Source organism: Salvelinus namaycush, chromosome 31 (assembly GCF_016432855.1).
Source record: "Salvelinus namaycush isolate Seneca chromosome 31, SaNama_1.0, whole genome shotgun sequence".
NCBI classification, from domain to species: domain Eukaryota; kingdom Metazoa; phylum Chordata; class Actinopteri; order Salmoniformes; family Salmonidae; genus Salvelinus; species Salvelinus namaycush.
In genome coordinates, this window is record NC_052337.1 from 4,906,684 (window position 1) to 4,930,921 (window position 24,238).

Here is a 24,238-nt window from a genome sequence, read left to right on the forward strand (position 1 = left end):
AACACCTAACATACTAACTACCACTAGTTAACACCTAACATACTAACTGCCACTAGTTAACACATAGTATGCTAACTACCACTAGTTAACACCTAACATACTAACTACCGCTAGTTAACACCTAGCATACTAACTACCACTAGTTAACACCTAACATACTAACTACCGCTAGTTAACACATACCATACGGACTGCCACTAGTTAACACCTAGCATGCTAACTGCCACTAGTTAACACCTAGCATACTAACTACCACTAGTTAACACCTAACATACTAACTACCACGAGTTAACACCTAACATACTAACTGCTGCTAGTTAACACCTAGCATACTAACTACCACTAGTTAACACCTAGCATACTAACTGCCACTAGTTAACACCTAGCATACTAACTACCACTAGTTAACACCTAACATACTAACTACCGCTAGTTAACACCTTGCATACTAACTACCACTAGTTAATACCTAACATACTAACTACTGCTAGTTAACACCTAACATACTAACTAGTCATACAGTCAAATCCAAAAGAGAAGGGCCTGAGCACCTGGTTGGTGTAGTCATTAACAACAGAGAATGGTCTAAGCACCTGGTTGTTGTAGTCATTAGCAACAGAGAATGGTCTAAGCACCTGGTTGTTGTAGTCATTAACAACAGAGAATGGTCTAAGCACCTGGTTGTTGTAGTCATTAACAACAGAGAATGGTCTAAGCACCTGGTTGTTGTAGTCATTAACAACAGAGAATGGTCTAAGCACCTGGTTGTTGTAGTCATTAACAACAGAGAATGGTCTAAGCACCTGGTTGTTGTAGTCATTAGCAACAGAGAATGGTCTAAGCACCTGGTTGGTGTAGTCATTAACAACAGAGAATGGTCTAAGCACCTGGTTGTTGTAGTCATTAACAACAGAGAATGGTCTAAGCACCTGGTTGTTGTAGTCATTAGCAACAGAGAATGGTCTAAGCACCTGGTTGTTGTAGTCATTAACAACAGAGAATGGTCTAAGCACCTGGTTGTTGTAGTCATTAACAACAGAGAATGGTCTAAGCACCTGGTTGGTGTAGTCATTAACAACAGAGAAGGGCCTGAGCACCTGGTTGTTGTAGTCATTAACAACAGAGAAGGGCCTGAGCACCTGGTTGTTGTAGTCATTAACAACAGAGAATGGTCTAAGCACCTGGTTGGTGTAGTCATTAGCAACAGAGAATGGTCTAAGCACCTGGTTGTTGTAGTCATTAGCAACAGAGAATGGTCTAAGCACCTGGTTGTTGTAGTCATTAGCAACAGAGAATGGTCTAAGCACCTGGTTGGTGTAGTTATCAGAAAGCTCCCCACATTTCTCATTCTTAGATTAGTCCAGTCAGGCTAGAACACACAGTGTGTTTGTGTTTCCATTCCACTGTAAAGAGAGATGACGGGGGAAATCAGGCAATGCCGCATGTGTGTTGAATGGGATGGGATGGGGCGATTTTGTCGGACGGGTAGTTCTCAGAATGCCTTGATTCATGTCGCCATCTGCTGGACTGAATAAAGAACTACAGCCTTGGACAACAAAGGCATACAGCCATTGGTGTTATTGCTTTTGTAGGTCAAATTTTACTTGCCTGATCCACCATCTTAATCACTGCGCTCTTTTTTTGCGAAACAGAATGTAAGCTACCGTGTATAGGATGGTGGAATGAGGCTATACTTATACTAATGTTTTTTTAAATTGTTTTTATTGTGTCAACCCACCACTTGTTTTGGTAAAGAACAGCAGAGGGATGGATGTGTTTGCAGTGATATGTTGTTTTGGTAAAAAACAGCAGAGGGATGGATGTGTTTGCAGTGATATGTTGTTTTGAAGATATACAGTTGATCTAATATCATAATGCATTTAACAGTTATATTCTTCAAGAATCAAGGGCTTTTACCATTCTTTTAAAAGTCCAATCCAGGATGGCCCCTTTAAATGCACAGTATATAAAGTTTGATTTAGTATGTCATTTCGTTTTGTAAAATGAGGGCCTGACAATGTGGCCTCCAGTTTTGTATCATATGTAATTGTGTTCCAGTTTGAATGACAGTGGTTCATTCAAACTCCAGACTTTGAAAAACACTAAATGAATTTACCATAACAACTGTATTAACTGGGGTTCAGCCACTGGATGGATTATCACTGTCAAAATCGGTCATTTTGTAAGTTGGTTTACATAAAGGTGTCTACTGATCATATCATAACTGAAGTGGATCAGCCAGAGGCTTGAATGACCATGTTCCTGATTGTTTATGACCCAAATATATTCAACAGAGAAATGTTTGAAGCAGGTTTTCTTTCCCCACTCACCAGTATTTAAAACCCATTATTTCTTATAAAGAGATATTGTTAGCAGGAAGACAAATATAGAATATACCTGTATTGAAAATGTTCTTGTATAGAAAAGGGCTTTGGGTTGTATGTAGGTTCTGGGTGGAATTCCTTTTTTAGTCAATCAACTCATTTATATTTGAAAAGTATATTTACAAAAATCTACAGACCAGATGGAAAGTGACTCCACTGACATTTTCAATCTCTCCTTTTCCCAGTCGGTAATCCCAACATTTTTCAATCTGACCACCATTGTCCCTGTTCCCAAGAACTCCCAAGGTAACCTGCCTAAATGACTATCACCCTGTAGCACTCACATCTGTAATTATGAATTTGAAAGGCTGGTCATGACACACATCAATACTATCATCCCAGACAACATGGACCCACTCCAATTCGCATACCGCCCCAACAGAACCACAGATGACTCATCCCACTGCCCTCTCCCACCTGGACAAGAGGGGAAGTAACTGTCAGAATGCTTATTCCATAGAATAACATTCAGCCTTCAGCACCATAGTACCCTCCAAACGTATCACCAAGTTGGGGACCCTTGGACTGAACACCTCCCTCTGCAACTGGATCCTGGACTTCCTGATGGGCCGGCCCCAGGTGGTGAGGGTAGGCAACAACACCTCCACCACACTGACCCTCAACACGTGGGCCTCTCAGGGGTGCGTGCTTAGTGCCCTCTTGTAGTCCCTGTATTCCCTGTACTCCCTGTTCACCCACGACTGCATGGCCACACGCGATTCCAACACCATCATCAGGTCTGCTGACGACACGACAGTGGTAGGCCTGATCGCCGATGCCAATGACAGCCTACAGGGAGGAGGTCAAAGACTTGCCAGTGTGGTGCCAGGACAACAACCTCTCCCTCAACATCAGTTAGATCAAGGAGCTGATCGTGGACTACAGGAGAAAGAGGGAAGATCAAGTACCCATCCACATCGATGGGACTGTAGTGGAGCGATTTGAGAGCTTCAAGTTACTACATAATCTCATCATCGTGATGTCTTGACTGGCTGCATCACTGCTTGGTATGGAAAATGCACCGCCCTCAATCACAAAATGCTACAGATTGTAGTGAGGACAGCCCAGTACATCACTGGAGCCGAGCTCCCTGCCATTCAGGACTTCTATATCAGGCGGCGAGGAAGGCCCGAAAAATTAGCAAAGACTTACCACCCAAGCCATGGACTGTTCATTCTGCTACAGTCGGGCAAACGGTACCAGAGCATCGGCTCTCCGTCCAAAATGCTCAGAGACATCTTCTACCCCCAAGCCATAAGACTGCTAAATGGTTAATTAAATGGTTACACTGCTCTGCACTGACCCTATGCACACTCACAAGACTCTATACTGTATACACACCACATACACACTCACACACATTACACTGACACTACACTTGTGATATAATGGCTGCCGTCACAATGGACAAAAAATGTGCTTTTCTTTAAAAAACAAGGAAAATTCTAAGTGACCCCAAACTTTTGAACGGTAGTGTATGTTTAGAACTCAGTTATACACTGGTGAGCTCTGCAATGGTCACAAGGCTACAATAACTTCCTATTTATGTCTGTTGACTTGTCGAGACTGGACTAGAGCCAATCAATGACCTTACCCTCAACTAGCCCTAGTCGTGAATCTGACCGCAAAGTTGATGTTTCCCACATTCATTAACCACCATAAATCTGATTAGTCCTGATCTGTCCAGTTTTAAATGAAAAGTTTCAGCTTCTACGTGTGATAGTCCTCTTTTATTAACGATGTGATTCCGTAGACAAAGGCTCCTGAATAGACTTCAGCTTCACACTGACATCACAAGTGCTTCATGAGATTACATGCATTAAGCTGCTTTAGCTGCAGGAATAGAAACATTAAGAAGTGGAGCCGTCTTAGGTGCACGGGTCATGTGGCGTCTTTGTGAAAGATATGCCCTGTATGACTAACGCTCTTCAACTTGACAGACTATTCTATAAGGGGGAAAATAATAACCCCTTTCTGGACATATTCATTCAGGGGTAAGTTAGTGCATTTACTTGGTATGTTCATTGCAACGGAGTCTCTGAGATATAGGTTGTGTATGCCAGGAATGCATATAGCTCACCTGAGAATGTAACGGAAGGCATAGAAAATGGTCACGGAGAATAAACTGGAGTGTATTGAGAATCTGGGATTCTAGAGGAAATGTGTTTCTTACCATTAAAATGAATAACTGATTCAGTAAAGCATGCAAAATATTACCGTGTATAAGGGTTGGGGTCAATTGCAATTTAATTTGAAATTCCAATTAAATTCTTGAATTCACTTATTAGTTGGAAAATGTATGTTGAATTCAATTTGAATTTCACAAATCTTCAAGTTATTGGAATTGGAATTGTAAAAACATAAAATCTTTGTAATTGAATTGTAATTTAATATTTTTACATTTCACAGTTAATGGAGTTAGTGCACATAGTATCAAAAATGTATTGTAGGATGTGTTTTTAATCATATTAACCCGTATCACTATATTTTCAGTATAGCTAGGCTGTCTGAAGTGACACGATCAGCCTGAAAGGCTGAAGGAAGTGAATTTGAATGTGTGGAATTGTTGGAGATCATTTAAATATTTGGAATTGACCTAACATTGGAATTCAGAAGAATTAACTTATATCTGAATTCAAAGACTGACCTGGAATTGAATTCAATGGAATTTACAGAGTGAGAGAATTGAATTAGAATTGAATTTGTGGAATTGACCCGGTATGCCAGGTAATTTGGAGATAGTGATAATATATATTTTCAGGTAAGTATGAAATGGGCATATGGGTGGCAAAGGCTATCTGTTCTTTCCTGGTGTTGGCTAATTCTACTCAATGGATTACGTTTAATTAAATTCTTGTTTAATCTTAAAATGAGTCAACATTTTAAATGCATTTTTGGCTGTATCACTATGGACATTACATCCTTATCTAATGCTGACATTACATGTGGTGAGATGACAAGACATTACATTCATGTCAAGCAGTTTGGCCTAAATTAAGCCAATTTATCTTAAAAACATTTTTTATAAATGTATGGTACATCAACTCTTTGCATCAATTGTGATGCTTTTTAAAATTCTGGGCTCATTCAGTGGTTGAATAAATCTGTCATTTTGGACCTGAGCATAATCAGGGAAATAGATACCTATTTCCTATGCCAGCACGAGAGAGTGGACATTAAGCCTCAATTTAAGATGACAGTAGGATTTCACACCAACTATCACATATCTATATGTGTAACGGATGTGAAATGGCTAGCTAGTTAGCGGGTACGCGCTAATAGCGTTTCAATCGGTTACGTCACTTGCTCTGAAACCTAGAAGTAGTGGTTCCCCTTGCCCTGCAAGGGCCGCGGCTTTTGTGGAGCGATGGGTAACAATGCTTCGTGGGTGACTGTTGTTGATGTGTGCAGAAGGTCCCTGGTTCGCGCCCGTGTCGGGGCGAGGGAACGGTTTAAAGTTATACTGTTACATATGCAACATGATCACATCAGAAAACTGTTTTCTGTCCGTTTCCTACTGCTTTATAATGATCTATTGGTGTGGGAATTGTCGGCCTACCATTTTATCAAGAACCGTACCAACGGTACAGTTGCTGTAGATGTGCCACTGTTTTTTGAGAGCCAATTCTAATCAAACACTCAGATATTGGTATGTTGCAAGCATCATAATCAATATTTTGGCCAATTTAACCCAACACCTAGCGAGTTTGTCAATCTGCTCAGATTTTTTGGGGGGTTGCTTAATTAATGGCTAAGGTGTGGGTTGACAGCCACTGGATCTGGGTTGGACTACCGGTCAGGGCTACCCCCAGAATTCACTACAGTATATAAACACTGTTCATTCTGTTATTACTTTTAACCCTATCAGTCCTGAGACCCCAGCAAAAATTGACTTTTTCATTTATTTGACTTAAATGTATATTTTATATAGCCCTTATATTTAGCCTTACAATGAAGTGTTTTTACCATTTTATTTTCAGAACAACCAGGACTAGAACACAAAAACTATTTGACATAAACAAATGTCAATTAAAAATATAAGGTTAGCCAAAGCAAAAACGTGATAGAAATGCATTTATACTGAAGTTGTTTGCTCAGTGGGAAATTAATAACCAACTAGTCAGTAACAACTGTGTGGAGTTTGGAGATTTGTGACAGCAACTATGTGAGCTTATTACAGTATTATAGACATTATGTCATATGTCATTCTATGATCTTCTATGTGTAGAAAAACCCAATACTTTCTAACGAGTGTAGTGTCGCTTGTGAGCTTCATAGAGCAAAACATATTACATATGCCATTCGGACTCCACGGACGATTTTGTAAAAAAAATACCTGATCCCGGGCCCTTTCGGGAACTGCCCTTGTCTCACAAACACCGCTCGAGCTCAACCCTCTTTAATCACACAGACTAATGGTCGGTACCAACGGATGCAGAAGAAATAGACGAATCCAAAAGGTACAACCCAGAAGTCAAACACACAAAGTCCAAATCACGCCGGCATCACGGTGGGACTAATTGGGTTAAACAGCTAATGAACAATAAAGTTGGTCATGATTTTGTAATCGTCTGTTGCAGTGTATGGGAGATTGGAAGCTGAGGCCTAGGGAAGAATGAGTCGTCGCGGGAGCAGGAGGAGGAACAGTCGGAGGAGGAAGAGCCCCACCAGCAGTAAACGTGAGTGGAGGTTATTGGGGCGGATCCTTCAGAGAAATGGGGTTAATCCTGTCATGGCTGGCTGAGTCACGCCCGGCCCATGCACCCACACCTTCACTATTAAGCCTGCCAATGTTTGGCCAATCGGAGCAGGTGAGGATTACTGTGGTCTCTATGTAACCACAGCTAATGGACAAGAGCCAAGAGGCTCCATCTTGGAATGAATCCCACACATTGTGATAAGGTGCCATTTTGTCAAATTGAGCTTGAGAGAAATGCTTCACAGAAAAGGGTCAGTAGTGTATATGAGGATGGCTCAGCAGCCACGAGGCCTATACGGTTTATACCAAATGCAAGAGTTGGAAAATATTCAACCACAATCCTCACTACAATGTATTAATCAATTCAACCTCAGGGATCAACCTTTTAGATACCTTTTGAGAGATTTAGTTCCTCAGTCTCATAGCTTGTCTTGTGCAGTGATATCCATGCTATGGCATTTTGGCCGTACAGTGGTCTTAATAGTTGTTGTTGTAGTTTTTGATGTAGGCTATCTTGTATTTCTATCTCCGCATTCCTAAAATGTTAAGGTGTATTCATTTTTGTCTTCCTTACAGAGAGTACCTCTCAATGCGTTTTTCAAAAACAAAACAAAAGTAACAGTGTGGTTTGCCAGGATGATATCACTGAGAAAGGAGAAATTGAATCATTACGCAAAGAAAATATTTTGTCAGACTCTGATGAAGAGGGAAAATACAGTGAGATTCCAAGCAAAGAGAAAAAAGTCAGGCGAGACAGTCAAGGGGAGTCCTCTCGAAACAAAAGGCCACCTAGCATCGCAAAGCAAGAGAACATAAACAGGGGGGTGAAATTCACAACTTTGGTAACCATTGACGATTTGCAACCGTCATCTTCAAAAATCATCTTTCAGCACTCTCGTATTGGCTCGAATATGAAGTTTGAAATTCAAGAAATTCTACAGTCCGATAACTCAGGGATCAAGACAGTATATGTATTCGAAAGTCAACAGGGAGCTACCGGAGAGCCTTGTGTCCAGAGTCAACGTGAGAAGAGACTCAGTCCAAATAATGATTTAATTCAGCAGTCATGGACTCTAAACCCAAATGTAAACATCACAGTGCACAGTCAAAACAAGAAGCACAACTACGAATTTAACTTTCCAGAAAGCAGCAAGGATGCAGGGGTCACAGCAAGACATAGCACTGCCTCAAGGTGTTGTGGGGAATTGGCCTGCCGCAAAAGCTGCTGTGATGATCAATTTGCTTTTCACCGTTCGCCCAGCAACAATGACACCGACTTCACATTGGCAGGTGGGTCCTCCAGCCCATCCCCTTTGCCTGACTTCTGGAAAAGCACAGATGCACTGTGTGACATTCCCCCACCATGTGAGTTTTCCGACCGTAAATATGAACCCCTGGCAGACCTTACCGAAGACATAGCTTCCTGTCAGATTGGAGCTTGTTGTACTATGGACAAACAGCAATGGTTATTCAGTCCACCACCCTCCATGAGGCACCATAAAGACTCTGGTTGCCCCTACTCACTTGATGGTGAAGACAGTGCCCATTTGGCATCTTTCTTCGACAGTGTATCGGAATCAGACAACTATGAACCCATGTTCATGAGACCACCATTGTCAGTGAGCAGGTCCAGTTACACCAAAGACTTCATCCAAAACCACGAGATGAAGACCCAGATGCGTAACAATAGCATAGCTACCGTAGAATGCAAAACCTGCTCGGCGTCCAGTTATCTACAAAAGCCGACGAAGAGGCGGCGGACTTTCCCTGGAGTGAAAGAAGAACCAAGTCAAATGCAGGAGGGCCTACCTTCGTGGGAGGGAAGGGAGTCCTTTTCGTCTGGCACCATCTCCTCTTACATGATGGAGTCCCTGCCACTCCAAGCAGAGAGACTAAGCAGACTGACAGCAGACCACCAGGAAGATGAGAGGCTTTGTCCCTTTAGTGCATTGAGTCGTAAATCCTCCCGAAGCAGCTACAGTTACAGACCCAGCTCCAGCAATGCAAACAGCCAGCTCGAGACACAGCAACAACTGATCAATCCGTCCTACGCATCTACGTCCGAGGAGGCTGTAGAAGAGGTCTTCCAGTTACCAGAGCCGAGGCACCTACCATGTGAAGAACCCAGAGGACCCGACATGGACTTTGGAGGGAATGCATTGGCGGACATGGCTTTCGGAGTGGAGCAGATCGAGGTGGCAGAGAGCGGCTTTGATGAAGACATGGGGGAAGTGGAGGACCACAGCCTAGATCCCACGATGGAGGAGCTCACACAGAGGGACCTGCTCATTCAGGTCTTCCCTCCCTCCCCTTCCAAACTGTCATCCCAAGAGAATTCAGTTTCCGATCTTCAATCCATGCGGCGAAGAGGATCAGTCATGGCCATAACAACAGGGGGCACTGAGCAAAGGTTATTGCAGAGTGTCTCCAAACTAGCAGAGAGCGCAGCTCTGAATAGTCCCCACTGGGACGCCTTCAACGTAATCCCAGAGGCACGGTCTGTGTTCCCCATACTGGACATGGAGATGGACTCAGGAATCACAAGTAAAGCTACAGAGGAAGTTAGACTAACCCCGAAAAGGTCTCTTACTGTAAGAGCTAGCATCTCCAGCCCTACTCTTTCACAGATCGAGGAGGGGAAAGAACCTCCTCCAAAATACAAGATTGTAGAGGATTCAGGCATGGAAATTGCAGAGGCACCCAGTCCAGATCATGAATCTCAAGACCAAGAGACAGAAAGCAAGTGGAAGCCCAAGCTATATCAGACAGATTCTACAGCGGAAAAACAAAGTGTGTCCAAATGTGAGTTGTACCAATCTCACGTTTTTTCACTAATCATAGCCTAAGACATTGATTCCAAATCCCCACTTGTCCCAGAGGGACCACCAGTTTCAATCATATGGTTTAGATGATATAGGGGGGGTCAGAAAGTGTTCTCATATGGGTATCCTTTATTTATTTTCTGAAGCCTCCTTAGAGGTCAAGGACAACGGCCCCGAGCACTGGGCTAAGAGACGGAATCTCTTCAAGGACAGCAAGCAATGGAGCTCTATAGGAGGAAGCTCCATAACCAGCAGCGTCAATGAGGAGTCAGGTAGGCACCCTAATGTCCCCTAATCTAGAACCAGCCGCAACACAGATATTGAGTGGTATGCCTTTATTGCTATGACCAGACATAACAAGGTAATCAGAACTGTATGAACAGGAGGTAGAATATGATATAAGTCGTGTTTTAGGCGTGTCAGCGATACCATAGGCTTCCACAATTGGGTTGATTGGGGTGTAGTCATTGTAAATCTATTGTAGGTATTGCAGAAAAGGGAAGGCAATGGCATCTCCCATAAATAAGCACAACAACGCTTTCACTTCATGCTCTTTTTTTATTTCAAAAAAGCTTATGTGTTTTGACTTTCGTCAGCAGGTGCAATCTGGGGAAAAAAAACACAACAACAATTCCACCTACTTTACTATTTGTTGTTTTTCAGATTGCACCTGCTGACGGGAAGGCCTACGTTCCCACAAAGAAAGGTGCCCAACATCCCTCCCCCCCCCAAAAAGCAAGCTTTGACGAAGTCGAAAGTCGAAATGCGCCCACTTTTTAAAAATAAAACAGAACTCCGTGAACTAAACATGTTGTTGTTGTTGTGGTTATTTATGGCAGATGCTATCACTTTGACTTCTCTGGAATACCGGAACCAATGATGTATAAGTCATTAACAGAAAACTTGTTTCTGAAAACTAGTAATGGAATGTCATGTCATGTCATTCTATGTGTGCTTATGTCACTGTGTAGGAATTTCAGAAGACAGTCGTTCTGTTGACATGGCAGCAAGGGACCTTGGAGATAAGGGTTTCTACACAGAAACCTTCCACTGTGCGTCATGGATTTACAGTGGAGACGAAGTCAGTCCGGCTGCTGGGACAGTTCCTCCTGGTCTCCAACCTCGAACTGTCACAAGTAGGACACCTTTCTACATGTCTTACATCACAGTGTTGGGGCCTTCTCCAATAAAGTCAGTCAATTCAGAGATTGAAAATCAGTTAACAATATTAAAATCTACTTTAAGAAAATAATCAACGTGCTAGAGTTTGGCGTAGCGTTCTAAGCTCCCAACTCTGGCCGATGTATACCACCTGGCGACAGAGGTTTGAGCCCTGTGTCGGCCACCCTATGTCTATGGCCATACTACCTTTCCTGCTGTACTGTCAAGAAAATGCTACTAAAATATCTAAGGAGGTCCTGTAAAACAAATACTACTTCTACCACTACTGATGTTACTTCTACATGTACATGCTAGTCATTTAGCAGACGCTCTTATCCAGAGCGACTTGCAATAGTGAGTGCATACATTTTCATATTTTTACTACTACTACTACTCCTACCATCACCAATGTTCTTTATGTTATCAACAATTTAATAGAACTCATGAAGGTGAAAACATAGATGGACCGTTCTTACTTAATTGGTTCTTCTCTCTGCAGTTCGTGAGAGGACGGTCAAGATTTGGAAAGGAATGGGAGAGTACCCCTGGGGGTTCAGAATACAGTTTTCCAAACCTATTGTGGTCACAGAGGTCGACACAAGTAAGTACATTTGTGTACCGTATTTGTACTATGTGCAACTTATCATGCTAATAAATGCACAACAAAGGTTACTCAGACAATATTTTCAATTGTATTGTTTGCTTGATAAAGATGCAGTTTGCTCAACAAAGAATTTGCTATCCTTTTAAAAGAGACCGATTAGTATATTTTTCATTTTAAGGCGGACATTTTGTGTCACAGCAGCAATTGCCAAGCAGTTTGATGTTTTTGACAGATATTATCGCTACTGCAAGTGTCCGTTGGCAGTATCTAGCAAACCACACTGCTAGCTCAGCTGTAAGCCAAGCTCCTCCCTTCTGGTTTCAGATGGAGCAGCCGAGGAGGCGGGGCTATTGGTGGGAGATTTCGTCATGGCCGTCAATGGGATCGATGTCACCAGTATCCCCCACTCTGAGGCAGCTGACCTGGCAAGACAAGGTAAGAATAATATAGGTCAACATGTTAACTGTTAGATCATGGTACTGCACAAGTATGTGGTTAGAATTTGCTATAAAGGATAATGCACCACAGGAGGTTGGTGGTACCTTCATTTGGGAGGACAAGCTCGTGGTAATGGCTGGAGCGGAATCTCTGGAATGGTATGAAATACATCAAACACATGGTTTCCATGGTTTCCATGTGTTTTATTCCATTCCATTCGCTCTGTTCCAGCCATTATTATGAGCCGTCCTCCCCTCAGCAGCCTCCTGTGGAGTGTTCATCAGGTACCTATTCACAAGCCAAAACTGACTTAAAGGACAGCATGTCCTGACAAACACTTTGCTATCATGTTTAGTTTTTTTAGTATGTGATTGAGAATGGAATCCCCTATTATTTGGTTTTTGATAGGCCCAGACCTCCTGACTATGACCATTGGCTCAGACATCGGTCGAGGCCCCAACACCCCCAGACCTACCTGCCGGGGCTACCTCCATAAACGCACCCAGTCTGGCCTGATCAAGGGTTGGAGAAGGAGGTGGTTCGTGCTCAGACATGACTGCTGCCTGTACTACTACAGACATAAAAAGGTGAGCACAGCATCCTGGTAACTCGTCACGTGCCTTTAGAGAAACTACCCTACTGTGTTTTGGATCCAAAAGGGACATTTCAAATTCAAAGTTTGTCAGACGTTTTGCATACCTCATAATTGCTCTTCAGTCAAGCTGTATTATATTCCACACTATGTGTTGTGTAAATGCCCCTGTAGGACAACATTACATATGAGGTGAACTATCCCTACTTTCTTACACAACAATATTCTCCCAGAAGTTTAGAAAAGGTGAATTGGGCCTGGAAATCGATTAACAGGAAGTCACGTATGATATTAGTTTTCTTTGAAGGGCTTACAGTAACTATGACATGTGTGGTTTGTGGTATTCTCTTTAAGTGGATGAAAGAGTGTCCAGATAAACATGGCTTAACAGTCATCCACATGGCACCACTCCTTCACTCTAATAGTCATCCTCAAGACACCACTCCTTCACTCTAACAGTTATCCTCAAGACACCACTCCTTCACTCTAATAGTCATCCTCAAGGCACCTCTCCTTCACTTTAATAGTCATCCTCAAGACACCAACTATTCACTTACAATCTCCACTGACAGCCAGTGTATTCTGTTGCAGGATGAGGGGAGGAAGCGAGCTCTGTCATCTTTTAAGCTAGAGGGAGCAGATGTTGGAGGGGACCCCTCCCTGGGGAAACCCTTTGTGTTCAAGTGCTGCCCCCTGTCTGCCAACCGAGTGTACTACTTCTCCGCTACATCCAACCTGGAGATGAAAAGGTATCGATAGAGTAGTAGTCCTTGCATAGTGTTTATTGCGTTTTTATGTCGTTTTGTGTATGACCAGACTAATTTCAGATAGAAATGCACGTTATAGATCTATCATTCATTCTCATTAAAATAAAGTATGATAAGGTGCTAGATCTATTCTATGTGCCGTATTTCTACGCTTCTTCTCCATTCCATTTTTGGTTTATTTTTACTTTCAGTTTTGTACATCAGCTGAAAATACAATATTTGGGGTTATTGAAAATATTCTTCACAGTGGTTTAGATGGTACCATGATTCTCTATGGCTATGCTATACATTGCTTGTAGTCACAAACTGAAATTAGATTTGAAACATTTTAGAATTTTAGAAACCAGGAAATAGCAGAGCACTAAATTGTACATACAACGCTAATAACAAGTTATTTATTGAAATAAATATCTGGGATATTGCTCACCTGCTGTTTTTCATGTTTTAGGTGGTTGGATGCCATGGACAGAGCTGTTCATCCTGTAACACAGGTAAGGATTGTTGTCCAACACTGAAAACATGTAGAATTTATATCCAGTTATTCTTACAAGCTAATCTAAAATAAAATATACAATCTTTCTTGAAATTCTGTCTCGCTACAATACACTATTACATTCCATCCTGCATATTTTTAACTGTGGATGATATAATCAAAGTTGGTTTTTGGGGGGAACGATTCAAATAAATGAGGCATGTTGTTGTCCATGCTGAGACTATAGCCTATAGAACTAATCCCTGCCCTGACCTCTCATGTGGCAGAATCACGTGTGGATGGATGTGACTCGCCACAACGCCAGCATCCCCCCACTGGCCGTGAAGAACCCAGAGTGCCTGGGCCTGCTTCACCAGATAGACAGAAATAACAAGGACACGTGGGTGCAACACTACTGTACACTGAAGGACGGCTGTCTCTACTTCTACGCAGGCATCCGCTCAACTCACGCTCTGGGTATGTTGTGATGGCATGCCTCACCTTGATCATTTAAAAAAAAAGATATTTAACTAGGCAAGACAGTTATGAACAAATTCTTATTTTCAATGACGCATAGGAACAGTGGGTTAAACTGCCTTGTTCAGGGGTAGAACAACAGCTTTTTAACTTGTCAGCTCGGGGATTCAATCTTGCAACCTTTCAGTTACTAGTCCAACGCTCTAACCACTAGGCTACCTGCCGCCATAATGTTGACACTGAGGAGACTATCTGTGTTGTCCATTTAGGAAAATTGATTAGGAGTTATTGATGATAAAGATAAATTATAAATGTATGATGATATGATATTTAGATGAGAAACCATATTCTGTTTAACCCATATGTCAATGAATGGAAATCAATGTCTGAGACATTATTAGTGTGGTGTTTTTTGTTGTCAATAACTTATTAGCGAGGTTTTGTTTTTTAACCCATTACATGACATTATTTGCACTCCTTGGAGAAGCCTCCTCTGCTAAATACTGTAATATACAGTATCTGACTGCCTCTAGAAGCCTCCTCTGCTAACTACTGTAATATACAGTATCTGACTGCCTCTAGAAGCCTCCTCTGCTAACTACTGTAATATACAGTATCTGACTGCCTCTAGAAGCCTCCTCTGCTAAATACTGTAATATACAGTATCTGACTGCCTCTAGAAGCCTCCTCTGCTAACTACTGTAATATATAGTATCTGACTGCCTCTAGAAGCCTCCTCTGCTAACTACTGAAATATACATATGACTCCCTCCAGGGGGGATCTACTTACACGGGTACACTGTGAGGGAACAGTCCTTGGGATCCAAGAAATCCACCATTGAACTGAAACCCCCTTCGGAAGAGTTCAAAACTTTCTATCTCTGTGCTGAAAATCCCATGGAAAACAAACGGTGAGATGTTCACACATTTTACACGTTGGCACATTTTAAGTAAGCATTTCACTGTACTGTTTACACCTGTTCCCACTGGGCACAGACAACATTTCAATGTCCAGTTTTGATTTACATTTGGTTGATTTGTCAACTAATGTGAATTCAACTTGAAATCAACAAAAAAGTTCACCATGTCATTGGCAAGATTTAGGTTAAAAGTTGGTTGAAAAAAAGAAAAAACTTACTTAAGTTGAGGACTTTTTGCAAATCCAAATAATTTTCCACTTTGATTCAAAGTTTTTTTGTTGTTGAAATTGCTTGGAAACAATGTTGATTTAACCCGTTTTTGCCCAGTGGGTTGTATCCTGTGCACGTTTATAAATAAACTTTTGACACATTTTACACAAAGTAGACTCTTATTGCATTGATTTAGGAAGGAATAAAGGCACAGCTTTTTAACATGACATAATACTGTATGCTTGGAAATACCTTTGCGATAATTAATCAATTCTGAAGTTCATGTTCACAGATGGATCTTGTCTATAAAAGCATCCGCAAAAAAATGGCTACCATACCATCAGGCCGTTCAGGACTACATGAATCGACCACCAGAGGAGACCAGAATGTGATGGATACTCCTTGCATCGCAACCAACCTTTACTGTCCTAGCTTCTGGTTTGGTTTAACCAAAAGCATGTTAAAGGATCACTTTACTCAAAAACCTGTAATGATATCAAAAACATATCATCATCATCACAGTTTTTACTCTGTACTGAAAAACTTGACTACTGACATGCACAATGGGATTTCGGGGGGATTGTATTAACAGTGAACTTATGATCAAAATACTAAAGTATCGGGGCCTCCCGGGTGGCGCAGTGGTCTAGGGCACTGCATCGCAGTGCTAACTGCGCCACCAGAGTCTCTGGGTTCGCGCCCAGGCTCTGTCGCAGCCGGCCGCGACCGGGAGGTCCGTGGGGCGACGCACAATTGGCATAGCGTCGTCCGGGTTAGGGAGGGTTTGGCCGGTAGGGATATCCTTGTCTCATCGCGCTCCAGCGACTCCTGTGGCGGGCCGGGCGCAGTGCGCGCTAACCAAGGGGGCCAGGTACACGGTGTTTCCTCCGACACATTGGTGCGGCTGGCTTCCGGGTTGGAGGCGCGCTGTGTTAAGAAGCAGTGCGGCTTGGTTGGGTTGTGCTTCGGAGGACGCATGGCTTTCGACCTTCGTCTCTCCCGAGCCCGTACGGGAGTTGTAGCGATGAGACAAGATAGTAATTACTAGCGATTGGATACCACGAAAATTGGGGAGAAAATGGGATAAATTTATTTAAAAATTAAAAATAAATACTAAAGTATATAGTTTTTGAGTGACTTATCCCTTTAATATTGGTTATGTTTGACGTTCCCTTGAAAGATTCCATGTAAAGCTGGAAATTGAATGGGACTTTGAGTATTTCAATGCAGTTTAACTTCAGGTCGCTTTACTATACCCTGAGTGTCAGTCAGTTTACGTTATCATGCAAGAGTACAAACACACAGACCTGGGACCAGTCTTACCCTTGTTGGACGACCAGCGGTTTAAGGCATTTACAGTGTGTTCACTTCAAAAAAATTATTACCGGCACTTTGGGAAAACTACTCTTTAACTAACAGTGTACTTTGAAGATGTCCATAGTCTTTATTTTGTAATTTTTTGGGGGGGGAAATATTTTGTCTTTTAAATAGACCTTGGAGTATTGTAGAGTATGTTGGAAAAGAAGATAGAATGTTTTTCACAGATCCATTCACATTTTGAAGTAATTAAATTTTAGAATTCATCTGCTGCTATGCTTTTTCAACAATTTCTCCAGATTCTCACTGAACAGTCTGCAAGTAATTGGTAATTGAATGAGTTTCTGGCATTATGCATTTTATATGCATTTGTAAACATATGATATGGATGGAGTTGTCTGGAGGATTTTGAATTGTTGCTATGGGCTTGTTGTATGTTTTGATACCGTTAGCTTCCTTAGCAACACTGCACTACACCATTTCAGAGATGATGATGTTGGCTGAATAATAAATACATAATAAATGACATGACAGTTTGACTATAATAAGACAACTCTATCATCTATCATTGCTACACAACACCAACAACAAATAAAACATATTCTTGTTTGATTTTTATGGGTAAGCATGTTGAGCTGTTTACTGATTTGACATGAAGGAATATTATACAGTATATATGATGATACATTTGATGCAAAAAAACTGATTATTAGTGATTTACTCTGTATTATAAACTGGGTGGTTCGAGCCCTGAATGGTGATTGGCTGAAAGCCGTGGTATTCCAGAGGTATGACAAAACATTTATTTTTACTGCTCGAATTACGTTGGTAACCAGTTTATAACAGCAATAAGGCACCTCGGGGGGTTTGTGGTACATTGCCAATATACCACGGCTAAGGGCTGTATCCAGGCACGCGTTGCGTCGTGCTTAAGAACAGCCCTTAGCCGTGGTATATTGGCCATATACCACACCCCCTAGGCCCTTATTGCTTAAATCTAAAATGTATCAATATGTGAAAGTTTACTAGTTAAAGCTGCAGATGCTGATGGATAGTACAGAATGGATTCATCCAATGAGTTAAGTCTGCTTCAGAATGGGTTGAGAAGTGTTCAGCTGCTCCAGTATGGTCTTAGACCCCGCAGCCAGCCACGTAGGACCTCAGGTCCTGATTCTGACAGTGAAGGCGCCAAGCCACCCTAAAATGTACACACACCATCATGTTGATATTTGATATATAGACATTAAATATCAGCTATAAGACAACAGAACATAATGTGGAATTGAAGGATGATAGAAGACTCGGAAACGGTTTACATTACGTAGGCATTAATTCAGGGTCATTTTAAGGGAGTATATCAGTTAGATAATTACCATGTACAGGCAGTTCTTACCATTTAAGTTCTTCTAAAAGGTGAGAGCTAATTTGTTACGTGTTATCCCATTTATACATTGCCTTGTAGAGTGATATTGGGCTACAGGTAACATAAAGTATGGCAAATTCTTTTGTAACTTAAATGTTTTTGTAACATAGTACTTTCAGGGAAACCTGCCACCTTACCATGCCCCGATTCCGTTCGGGTCCAACACCACACGCTTGGCACAACGGATCGCCACTGTGATGTCATCAGTTAGCAGCTCTGTCAGAAGAAAGAGGAAACCTTTAGTCATAGTACCGTCCGGGAAACAGGAGGAACCGAAAGCTTAAAAAACAACAACAATAGCAGCAGATTACTGTACAATGAAACAATGCAGGTAAGTTGGGTCAGGGTTTTACGATAGAGAAGTAGGCCTGCCAGGAGCCCCAGTGTCTGTTTATTCTCATTTTGACTGTATTCAAATGTAACATCAGAATTATGTAAGATCAACATTATAGTGCCTTCAGAACGTATTAATACCCCTTGACCTATTACACATTTTGTTGTGTCACAGCCTAAATTCAAAATTGAATTTATCACCCATCTACAGACAATAGCGAAAACATGTTTTTAGAAATTTGTGCAAATTTATTGAAAATTAAATACAGACATATCTAATTTACATAAGTATTATTAACCTTGATTGTACACCATTTGCACATTATTCTTTGTTTATTAAGTTGGATGTTGATCATTGCGAGATTTTTGAAGTCATTTTCAAGTCTTGTCATGAATTTTCATGCCGATTTAAGTTAAACTGTAACTATGTCACTCAGGAAAATTCACTGTCTTCTTGGTAAGCAACTCCGGTGTATATTTGGCCTTGTGTTTTAGGTTATTGTCCTGCTGAAAGGTATAATTGTCTCCCAGTGTTACGTATACACTGGGAGTCGGAAAGCAGGTGCAGAAGGTGAGTTTAATACGGAACAGATACAAAAGAACAAACATGGGAAGCGTACTGAACGTGAGAGACAATCAATAACACCTAAGGACTGATGAACACAGAGGGCTAAATAAAGGGGAAGTAATCAGGTTTGTGATTAGGATTTTCCTTTTGGCTTTTTCCTGTGCTTAGCTCTATTCTGTTTCTTTTTATCCTAAAAAAAACTCCCTAGTCCTTGCCAATGACAAGCATACCCATAACATGATGCAGCCATCACCATGCTTGAAAATATGAAGAGTGGTACTCAGTGAGGTGTTGTGTTGGATTTGCCCTAAACATAACACTTTGTATTCAGGGCATGAAGTTAATTTCTTTGCCACATTGTAGTATTACTTTAGTGCCTTATTGTAAACAGGGTGCAGGTTTTAGAATATTTGTATTCTGTACAAACTTCCTTCTTTTCATTCTGTCATTTAGGTTAGTATTGTGGAGTAACTACAATGTTGTTGATTCATCCTCAGTTTTCACAGCCATTAAACTCTGTAACTTTTTAAAGTCACCATTGGACTCATTGAGTGGTTTCCTTCCTCTCTGGCAACTGAGTTAGGAAGGACGCCTGTATCCTTGTAGTGAATGGGTGTATTGATACACAATCCAACGTATAATTAATAACTTCCCCATGTTCAAAGGGATATTCCATGTCTGCTTTTTATTTTATTTTTAACCATCTACCAATAGGTGCCCTTCTTTGCGAGGCATTGGAAAACCTTCCTGGTGTTCGTGGTTGAATCTGTGTTTGAAATTCGCTGGTCAACTGAAGGACCTTACAGATAATTGTATGTGTGGGGGTACAGAGATGAGGTAGTTATTCAGAAATCATGTTAAACACTATTATTGCACACAACTTATGTGACTTGTTAAGCAAATTTGCACTCCAGAATTTGTAAAAATGTCTTAAAACATAACTCTACTTTGACATGAAGGGGTATTGTGTGTGTGTAGGCCAGTGACACTAAATCTCTATTTAATCCATTTTAAATTCAGGCTGTAACACAACAAAATAAGTGGAATAAGTCAAGGGGTACACTGCCAATAGCCCTCAACCCGGCACATTTCTTGTCAAAAGTAATGCTCTATGTATGCGATGCCATTCGGTATGCAGGCTACTCACGGTTGCAGCGGATACCACAGACGTTCTTAGCCCCCGGGGTACGTCCGTCGTCACACCAGTAGCGGCTGTTGATCTGGAAGATGCCGTAGTCGGTGGAGCCATCGGTGTTGCGGTTGGTGGCCTGGGTATTGTAGCTCGACTCCCATTTAGACAGGCACACCCCTTAGAGGACATATATTCACGCGGTGAATGTCAACATTATCCTCAGTGTAAGGTTAGCAATGGTAAGATATTTTTGGAGCTCAGAAACATACAACCATACACACACACACACACACACACACACACACACACACACACACACACACACACACACACACACACACACACACACACACACACACACACACACACACACACACACACACACACACACACATCCTCAAAGACCACGATCAAGTATATTATCACTCACAGTTGGGGAGGCTGTTTCCAGCGTAGCCATCCATTCCGGATGCCTTCAGCGCTCTGGCCAGCTCACATCTGTCATACACCTTAGCACTGGCCACAGCCACAAGCAGGAGAACAACAAGAGCTCTCATTCTGAACAGACAGACAGCAAGGTCTAATGGATTGGATGAAAAGAAGGCCTGTGTCTCTAAAAGTGTGAACAAGTCAACTGCAGCTTCCTTATAAAGGCTCAGGATGAAAGAGACATTGATATCACACTATTTACACAATAGATATGTGCCAACAGCTTCTGAAAAAAGTAGTGGTTGTGAAACTGAGGGTTTTCCCATTTAACCTTTTGTTAGGCAGACTTTTTTTTCTTGGTGGTTGCTTGCTTACTTAAAGGACACAAAGATATGACAGTCCCAAAATGTCATAACATATGATTTAGATACAGTATTAAATGCATAGTGGGTATTTTTTAAGACAAAGGCTTCATTCAGTGTTTAAAAATTGTATATTCAGTATCATGATTATGCCCAGTAGATTAGATTTAAGGTACTGTATTTTTCAGTATCATCATTATGCCCAATAGATCAAATCAAATAAACTTTTATTGGTAGCATACACCGATTTGCAGATGTTATCGGAGGTTCAGTGAAATGCTTGTGTTTCTAGCTCCAACAGTGCAGTAATACCGAGCAATACAAAATATATTAAAAAAAAACAATACACACATAATCCAGAAACATTATACATTCTGAAATATCAGAATGAGCAATGTCAGAGACCGGAATAGGAATACATGTACACATAATGGCAGGTAGTTTAGCGGTTATGAGTGTTGGGCCAGTAACTGAAAGGTCGCTGGTTCAAATCCATGAGCCGACTTGGTAAAACATCTATCGAGGTGCCCTTGAGCAAGGCACTTAACCCTAATTGCTCTGGATAAGAGCATCTGTTAAATACAGTATATGAATAGAAAAGGTGTGTACAGCAGTAGTTATATAGGAAAAGCCATGATTGAATACAGTATATACACAAAGTTGGTAAAAAAATGTTTACCTTTATTTAACTAGGCAAGTCAGTTAAGAACAAATTCTTATTTTCAATGACGGCCTAGGAACAATCTTGTTCAGGGGCAGAACGACAGATTTGTACCTTGTCAGCTCAGGGATTCGAACTTGCAACCTTTAACGGTAACTAGCCCAACACTCTAACCACTAGGCTACACAGAATGTAAATATTATTGAAGTAACCAGTGTTCATAGATTATTTTGCTCTATAACCTGTTAGTTCATATGCTTTGCAGACTAGTAAACAACTATTGATTTAGAACCACAGAGATTTACTGCACGTCACAAAGAAAACAGGAGCTGCCTCCACTATTCCAGCACCATCTCAACATCATCAAATCACCTCTGCTTAGTATAATACAGTGACAACAAAAAAATACCAAAAGCAATTTAGTCCAATCAACGTATGCTAAACATGATGTGGCTGTTCATGGTTCTGATTTCTGTTTTTGTGTGTGTGTTTGTGGAAGTAGAAAAAAAAATGCCACCCTCCTTTCTTTCATGTTAACGAAACGGTCAATGACACTGTCATACAGTACACGCTTTTATTTTTTGTTGCCCTAAGCTACCTGGGTAAAACGCTTGATCGCTAGCCTAACTTCCTTTCATGGGCAACGTTAGCTAGTTAACATTAGCCTTCTACATCTAGTTACATTTTGAACTTCCATCCTCTCATTCCAGAGGGAAAATGTATTTTATGGTTGGATCAGAATCGCCTTAATCATCTCCAGCACGGAGAATAAAGTAAAATCACAAATCCAAATCCCTATCTCCAACTATGGCTAATTTAGGAAGGGGACTTTTTGCTATCTAGCTTGCTACCAGAGGACAACAACACAACAAGATGCAACAATTCAAATTGTTTCTGTCGATGACATATTTCTCTGTGATAGGAGTGAAGCCAAATCGAAACTGGCTTCCCTTGACACTTGTTTTTGGCACGCTAGGACCATTCACAGTTGAGCTCGCTCAGTTTAGCTCTACGCTGATTGGCTATTATTTTATACTTTTAATCAAGGTTAGACCAAATGCTCGCTGGCTTCCCATGCATTCAATGCTACGGGCGGCAACAATGTCATATTCTTCATGACCAGACCTCATCAGATAAAGTGGCCTGCATTTAGAGAGATAGAGGGGCGCTGTTTCGCTCACTTCGATGCTTTCGCTGGTGAGACACTGATAAAATAATTTATATGTTTAAAGATAATGATTAAATAATTCCACTCTGAAACCTTATAATTGTATGGAATTGATTAGAATCATAAAATTAGAATCTGATGATGTGTGTAGTTTTAGTCAGAATTAGATTAAACAATGTATCTGTATAGTGGAAAAACAGACTGTCTGAGAAAGGTGTAGTTTAGGATTTGAACTTGTATGTGTGTGCCGAAGAAAAAAACTGAGAACAATTAAACTGTGTTTGGACCGACCTGGCTAGCCCTCTAAGAGACTTTTGAGTACAGGGAGTACTTCTCAAGGTTTCCCTAATCTCGGGGGAATGGAACTGTCGGCTGGGTAGTGATACGCAGTGGTGAGAACTATGGAGGAGGATAAAACTCACCTACTGTTTGTGTGTATGTATGTGCGTAGGATACCTACTGTTTGTGTGGAAGTATGTGCGCAGCTATAAAAATGGATGTCTTTGTATAATGGACTTCAGAGCGTTCTCGTGAATAAACTGTACTATCTTTTTGCATAAGCTGAGTCTTTGACTAATTATTATTAAACCCATGGTCTTACAGATCTCGGGGATTGGTCAGAGCTATTGATTGTCAGTTATTATCATTGGGATTGAAAATTCTCGTGACAGACACATTCAGTCTCTTGCGAATTGAAAGACAATTATGACAACACAGAGACGAAAGCATAATTATTTAATGTGTTTTTTTTGTTCCAGCCGCTGTGTCTTTGTGTGACGCAGAGTAGGTGAACGGATGATCTCCGCATGTGTGGTTCCCACCGTGAATCACGGAGGATGTGTGATGGTGTGGGGGTGCTTTACTGGTGACACTTAAACAGCATGGCTACCACAGCATTCTGCAGCGATACTCCATCCCATCTGGTTTGCGCTTAGTGGGACTATCATTTGTTTTTCTACAGGACAATGACTCAAAACACACCTCTAGGCTGCGTAAGGGCTATTGTTAAGGCTGCGAAGGTTCAACTGAGATAGGAACAATAGCACACCTGAACTTGGTTAAAATAATTGTTTAATTCAAAAGTTAATAAATGGCAAATGCAATTTCCGTATATACGGGTTCACTGTGTCATCACGCAGGATAAGACAGAGAACTGACTTGTTCCTGACAAAGATATTATAATATACTCATGACAGAGATAGTTCCCGCTTCCGAGCCGGCCTGTCAGAGTAGAGACTGGGCGTGGTTTAGACTCACCCAGCCTATCGTTGGTGTTGGCGCTTAAGCTAGTCCTAGCCC

At 41.3% G+C, this 24,238-nt stretch overlaps 1 protein-coding gene and 1 long non-coding RNA gene across 2 annotated transcripts; both read right to left on the minus strand.

Moving 5' to 3' along the window:
- Window positions 1-11,521: 11,521 nt before the first annotated feature.
- On the minus strand, window positions 11,522-14,052 carry LOC120025698. The gene is made up of 3 exons (XR_005473032.1): window positions 13,895-14,052; window positions 13,258-13,435; window positions 11,522-12,092 (listed from the first exon to the last, which is right to left on the minus strand). It is a non-coding gene; the product is annotated as an uncharacterized LOC120025698 (long non-coding RNA).
- A 3,708-nt stretch (window positions 14,053-17,760) lies between these two features.
- LOC120026096 (lysozyme C II) lies at window positions 17,761-20,966 on the minus strand. The gene is made up of 4 exons (XM_038970899.1): window positions 20,750-20,966; window positions 20,335-20,496; window positions 18,424-18,502; window positions 17,761-18,061 (listed from the first exon to the last, which is right to left on the minus strand). The coding sequence occupies exons 1-4, from the start codon at window positions 20,874-20,876 to the stop codon at window positions 17,995-17,997; spliced, it is 435 nt and encodes a 144-aa protein (XP_038826827.1). The 5' UTR covers window positions 20,877-20,966; the 3' UTR covers window positions 17,761-17,994.
- Between the last annotated feature and the right edge of the window lie 3,272 nt (window positions 20,967-24,238).

Bases quoted from the DNA above. Each gene is read 5' to 3' on its own strand.
- LOC120026096 (XM_038970899.1), bottom strand. From the start codon at position 20,876: ATGAGAGCTCTTGTTGTTCTCCTGCTTGTGGCTGTGGCCAGTGCTAAG. The intron at 20,497-20,749 runs GTGAGTGATAAT...ATGTCCTCTAAG, and splicing joins TGGAAACAGCCTCCCCAACT to GGGTGTGCCTGTCTAAATGG. The intron at 18,503-20,334 runs GTGAGTAGCCTG...TTCTTCTGACAG, and splicing joins CTGTGGTATCCGCTGCAACC to AGCTGCTAACTGATGACATC.